The sequence below is a fragment of the Cryptomeria japonica genome, chromosome 3, assembly GCF_030272615.1.
Source record: "Cryptomeria japonica chromosome 3, Sugi_1.0, whole genome shotgun sequence".
In the NCBI taxonomy this organism is placed as follows: Eukaryota; Viridiplantae; Streptophyta; class Pinopsida; order Cupressales; family Cupressaceae; genus Cryptomeria; species Cryptomeria japonica.
In genome coordinates, this window is record NC_081407.1 from 803,442,782 (window position 1) to 803,449,705 (window position 6,924).

A 6,924-nucleotide genomic window follows, 5' to 3' on the forward strand; every position below is an offset into this window, starting at 1 on the left:
TAATTGGAAGTTAATTTAGGAAATTATGTAGAAAAATAAATGCACTTAACTTTAGAATGATGATGAAAAATAATTTTGGTTGTAATTCAAATCTTTGAACACAATGGTGAGAATGGTGGTATGTTCCTTGATTACACGATCCACCAACGTTCTAACCCCTCGAAGGTATGAGATAAGGGATGAGGCTAGGATTATACCTTATATGACTTTGGTTGAGTGGATACCCATCATTCCTTAACTCTTAGTTGAAGAAGTATCAACATAGGCTTGTGCTCTTGCATTGGGTAGCAAAAGAAAACTCATGAATGATATAAAATCCTCCATACAAAAAAAAAGAAACAAAAGAATAATTCTCGAAAACAAAAGTCTATCAATGAGGAATGAAAGTAAAAAATAGTAACTAATAATAGACATAATAAATAGTTGAAGTATCAGGAGACACACACACATGCACATGCGCACACACGCACACACATACACACCCACACCTAGACACGCACACACCCACATTTATGCGCATGCACACACACCCACACCTTAACACGCGCACACCTGCACCTAGACACACACACACACGCACACACACTCTCTCTCTCTCTCACTCTCTCTCTCACTCTCTCTCTCTCTCTCTCACACACACACACACGCACGCACGCGCGCACACACACACACACATTCACATGCACACACGTTTGCACCTTAACACACACACACACACATGTGTGTGTGTGTGTGTGTGTGTGAGAGAGAGAGAGAGAGAGAGAGAGAGAGAGAGAGAGAGAGAGAGAGAGAGAGAGAGAGAGATCATATTGAACACTAAATCTATTTAGAAAAGAGTACATCATTTATTAAAATAATTAAGTTAAATTATTCTTTTAAAATTAAATAAAAGTTCACATAAGTATATTTTCTTTTTTTGGTAGAAGAGCTTTATATCAAACCTACATAATCATTTCAGTTATTCATTATGGAAAAAATAATCTTGAGCTGAAAACTCTTTAATGGAGAGTTAAAGACCAAAAAAATCCATTCCACTAAAATCGCTTGAAACATGATCTTTGACCTTATCCCTCATGATTTTATGACCTTACATTAACAACTGACCCATTCACATAAAATTGATTAAAAAATAGTGGTGTCTTTGTTAAACACCTTTCAATAAAAATCCGAAAATTTTCAAACATGTTGGCTGACCGAAATAACAAATACGTCATAGAGTTGTAAGCACGTGATTAAACATAATTTAAAACGCAAACATCACGCCGGAGAAAGGTCAAGGAAGCTTCCCCTTTACAGTCATCTGGTTTGACGCGAAAACATATTATTATAACATATATTTCCATTCCTTTCCTCCCTCCAAAGGTTTAACTGGGGTGTAGGCTTAGTTATAAAGTACATGGTATGCAAAGCAGCTGAGCAGTTCGAGGTTCCAGGTTCGAATCGCACTTATGTAATGCAAAGCAACTGAAAGCTGAGAGGTCCAAGGTTCGAACGCAATGGAGAATCAAAGAAGCAGAGGCAAAGCTTTAGGGCTAAGGCTCCCGACTGTTCCACGAGAGGACCTCTTCGGTGGAGGTCCGAGGCCGCTGCCGCTCCCGCCACCGCCTGCTTCAAGACAGCCTTCCAATTCAAACCCTCAGGAGGCCAATTCAAGAGAAGTAAATGATGCGGCGGACCTGGAGAAAGTTGAAATCTTAGGGTATGGTGCCGGCGGCAAAGTGTACAAGGTCCGGCACAGGCGCACGCAGTGCCTGTACGCCCTAAAGGTCGTGCACGGCAACCATGATCTGTCCACCAGGCGCCAGATCCTGCGGGAAATGGACATTCTCCGGCGAACGGATTCCCCCTATGTTGTGAAATGCCATGGCGTTTTCGACCGCGGCGGCGAGATCCAGTTCGTGCTGGAGTATATGGACAGGGATTCCCTCGACAAGCGCCGTACGCCGCGGCTTTCCGAGCCCTTTCTGGCCGAGGTTGCACGGCAGGTCCTCCATGGCCTCAAGTACCTTCACGGCCAAAAGATTGTGCATCGCGACATAAAGCCGTCCAATCTTTTGCTCAATTCCGAGCAGCAAGTCAAGATCGCGGATTTTGGCGTGAGCCGGATCTTGTCCCGAACCCTAGATCCCTGCAATTCGTATGTAGGGACTTATGCTTACATGAGTCCTGAGAGAATCGATCCGGACGAGAATGATGGACATTATGACGGCTACGCAGGGGATATCTGGAGCCTCGGCCTGACGCTTCTGGAGTGCTACAGCGGACGTTTTCCATTTTCATCCTCTGGTTCGCAGCTAGACTGGCCGACTCTCATGGCGGCCATCTGTTACGGCGAGCCGCCCCTGCCGCCTCCTTCTGCTTCCCCTGACTTTCAGAACTTTATTCGCTGCTGTCTGCGAAAGGAGGCTGCTCAGCGCTGGACGGCGGCGCAGTTGTTGTCTCACTCTTTTATTTCCAGAGCTGCTCCTCTGTCACTTTAAAAATGGCTTCCATTTATGCTTCTGACATAATTCTTTCGCCATTTCTGAACTGATGATTAATGGCAGTTTGTTCTATTGGAAGACTGTTTGGCGGCCCTGTTTTATTCCCACTGGTTTAGACTCGTGAGTGATTTGATTTGATTTGATTTGATTTAGCAGTAAGAAATTTTTAGGGGAGGGTTTCAATCATTTCCTAGATTTAGGAGTGGTTCGAATTATAGATGGGGAGTGTGATCTGAAACATTGATGAGAGAAAACTTTTACACAATCTAATTCAGAAACAATATATAGAATATAGAAATCTAATGCTGTTAATGTTATAAGAGATTCAATATCCAATGATCGTTGGTTCTCTATTTGACAATACGTATCAATAATATGATCTTTGGTTCTCTATTTGACAATTTGTATCAATAATTTCACAAGATGTAAGATTTATGTAATTGTTTCCGATTTCTGTTTTGCAATATGCATTGATAATGGATGTTTTTTCTCAAAATGCAATATTTAGGTAATTGTTTCTTAAAAAATTATCCAGTTTTTTTTTTTAGTAGATTGGAAGAAAACTTTCACGCAGTGGAATTCAGAAACAATATATAGAATATAGAAATCTAATGCTATTAATGTTATAAGAGATTCAATATTCAACTATCTTTGGTTCTCTATTTGACGATATGTATGATAATGGATATTTTTCACAATGCATAACATTTATGTATTTGTTTCTGATTCTCTTTTTGCAATATGCATTGATAATGGATGTTTTTTTTTCTCTTTTTGCAATGTGCATTGATAATGGATGTTCTTTTTTCTCAAAATGCAATAATTATGTAATTGTTTCTTAAAAAATTATCGAGTTTTTTTTAGTAGATAGATTTTGAACTGTAAGAGGAATCATAAATTGTCAAATAAATAAAAAATGTACTGATAATTTATTTATGAAATTTTTTTTTATCTTGGTTCAAGACATGCAAGGTCACAAATGGGGGACCTCATCTTTGGCATGCATGCACTACATTAATATAGATGGGTTTAGTTCTGCAAGAGCGCAAAGCTAACAAACACATCAACTCAATAAAGGTTTGGAGGATGAAGTCATCAACAATGCCAATTTCAATGTGAAGATTCAAACTCATGAGCATGATAGATTTGCAAGGGCACACCATCACACTGTGTTAGGAATGATTAAATGTGTAGGCCTTTATTTTTAGGATTTTTACTTGTTATGTTAATTAATTGAACATAGTTTATGCTATGTTTGAGTTTGACCATGTGACTTGTTTTCTGTAGTATGTACTTTGTCCAATTCAGCGAGGGTGTGTATGTTAACCAACTATTTTTTTTGGCGAATTAAAAGAAAAGAAAAGTTATGGTCCCTACCAATTGAAATGAATAAGCTATTTAGGCTACAAAAGCCTTTATCTCTCATTTGGACTTGGTCCAATCTAGAATTAGAGTGTGTTTGTTAATCACTCAATTTTTTTGGTGGGCCCAATCTAGAATTTGAGTGTGTGTTTGTTAATCACTCAATTTTTTTGGTGGGCCCAATCTAGAATTTGAGAGTATGTTTGCTAACCACTCAATTTTTTTGGTGTATTTTAAAAGAAAAAAAAGAAAAAAAAACGTAAGTTTTGGCTTCTACCAATAAAAAAGTTGTTTAGGCTACATAAGTCATTATCTCTTGTTTGGACTTGGATAATACATCTATTTATTATTTTGCAAAAATAAGCCAATTTTGGCCACCAAAGCTAATTATGTGGACATCTATTATTAAAATTAATTTAAATGAAATGGAAGTCATATACATTTTACTACAACAAAATGAAATGAGCAAAAGTTTTTAATGCTACCAAAGCTAATCAACTAACATCTCTTTATTCTAAAATCAATAGAAATGAACAAGTTGTTTAGGTCACCAATGCAAATTCTAACCTTTCTTTATTAGCGAAAAATTGAGTGTTAGGAAAAGGGTGTTTGTTCGCATTGTACAAGAAAAAATTATTTTAAATATGTAAAACTAATATTTATTTATGGTTAATCTTTAATAATTATTTAGTCACACTAAATATACATTTAGATAAAGTTGTAATAATGATTAGATATTTAATGTATGGGTTGTACATAGAAAATATTTAATATTGAGAAAAATTTAGAGCAAAAAAAAAAGTAAATGTAGGATCAATGGTTTTGTGTACTCGTGATTTCGCGCCTTGCCACTTGGTTATTTTGTGTGAGCTTGATCATATAAGATGAAGCACATGTTTAGTGGTTGTGAATCGGGTGGTTGTTTGACTTATTTGTCTTGGTTGTCGTTGTATTGAGCTCTCTCATTGAGTGCATATGTGAAGCATGGCATACAATGTGTGAATACATGCTTGATCACATGGAAGATGCATTGGAGGAGTTTCATGTTTCAAAAGTATCTATGGAGCCTCTTAAGTGTGTTATATTGTTTTCATTAATAAATAATACATTGAGTTTGGATGTTTTTTAAGCCTCATATTTTTCCTTTTTAGGATTTTCCCAAGGTATATCTTGTGTTATCTTGTGGTATGTTTTTAATCTTTACATTATGGTGTATGCTTTTCTCTCATGAGGTTATGTAGGAAATGGTTTGATCAACATATATAATTTTCTTAACATTGAAATCAACAAGTTGCTTAAGCCACCAAAATCGGTTATATGCATCTTTTATTTACTTATTTAACAAAAATAATATAATTTATGTGTGTTGAATATATCTTTTTTCATAATATATTTGAATAATCAACCATGTATGGTGCAAAAGATTGAAAGATTGAATAATATTTTTTAGTAAACTTCAACCCAATTAAATAATTAAAAACAAAATTTGACCAATTAAAATAAAACAATATTAAAAACAGTTTTTTCCGAGTTTCCATGAATCGCCCTCCCGTCAGCCGTTAATTGTAAAGCTTATTTTGTTTAGTATTTTAGGAGAACCGAAAAAAACAAATTATGTGCGACGTGTCAACGTAAAAGAGCGTAACTATAACGTATTATATTTCACCATTGAAGTTATATGTCATGTCTGGCCTTTTCTATTTATTATTAGCATTTAGAGTATAAAATTTGCTTCTTGTTTAGGGCTTTAAAAACCCATGTTCTCACTGGCTGGGAACAAGTCATTATGCATCCACGTTCTAACATTGGCTTTTAATCCATGATTTTTCCACTTTCTAATTGGAATGATGTCTTTAAAGATAGGGTTATGACTTTTTCCCCCATATAGCATGCATTAAAATTTTTATCATTAATTAATATTAAAAAAATATTTTAGTTAGTTTTTAATATCAATTGTCGTAAAAACATTATGAGATTATCAATTTCTTGAATGTGGTAATGCGGAAAAAGGCAAGCATATCCGGTTCGGGACGTATCGATTCATTTCATTGAGTCATGTCCTTCTCTGATTCCCCTTCAATAAGGAAATAGGGGGGAAAGGAGAAAGACATGGTTCCGAGAACTTAAGAGAGAGAGGGTCAGCGAGTGATGACAACCAGAATGGGGTTGGGAGTCCTTTTAAGCTTGCTTAATGCTATAAATCTTTAAGATTCTTGTATAATGTTAGGTCTAGAACAAAATATATAAGAGATCAAACCCTTATTCAAAATCATGCAAAATGCCTTTGGATTGGACATAAAGAAGATCAAATCAAATGATTCTTCCCCTTACTTACCAAAAAAAAGACCTTTTTTGTTGAGTGGATTCCCTCATATTGCAATAACATGTATTTGTCAATCTTGCATGGTGATTCTCCTTATGTGTATGCTTGATTTGTACTTGATGCTTGATATAGTTGATGATCTATGCTTGAGCCTTATATTTTGTCTCTCATGTGTGCTTATTATCTCATGCTAGCATCCTTATATCTCTTATGTTCTTATTATGTTATCATATGTTCTCTTTTTATGCTATGCGATGGAGGAATGGGGGCTTAATTTACAAGTGATTGAGGATGTGAATAGTTGTTATGATAGATGAATGAAGATTATTTGAGATGCTCTTAGGGCATCGGATCATGTATTAGGAGCCCTCTAATTTAAATTCTATAGGGATACCTTTAGTTGAATAAAGATTTGATTTAAGTGGAAAATATATAATTTAATTTAATAATGGGATGAAAATGAATTTTAATTTATTAATTTTAATAACAAGATGGAAAAGGATTTAACTTTTTTATTTTAAATTATTAGTGGAATAGATTTATTTAGTGGGGTGAATAAATGGAGTTTGTAAACAAAATTAATTAATTACTAAGGTGGTCTTTAGCCATTATTTTAGATGTGGTGAATTTTAGGTGTCTACATTTGTCTCTCTTTAAAATGGCATTGTGACTAAAATAAGTAATGACATTTCAAAAGAAATAAAATAAAATATCTCAAATGTTAGGATCAGACTAGGAGCATTTAGGGATGCTCCC

General features: G+C 35.3%; 1 protein-coding gene across 1 annotated transcript; it reads left to right on the forward strand.

The window, feature by feature from the left end:
* Nucleotides 1-1,306: 1,306 nt before the first annotated feature.
* Nucleotides 1,307-2,884, forward strand: LOC131036833 (mitogen-activated protein kinase kinase 9). Its single transcript, XM_057968825.2, has one exon. The coding sequence runs from the start codon at nt 1,497-1,499 to the stop codon at nt 2,478-2,480; it is 984 nt and encodes a 327-aa protein (XP_057824808.1). The 5' UTR covers nt 1,307-1,496; the 3' UTR covers nt 2,481-2,884.
* The last annotated feature ends 4,040 nt before the right edge of the window (nt 2,885-6,924 follow it).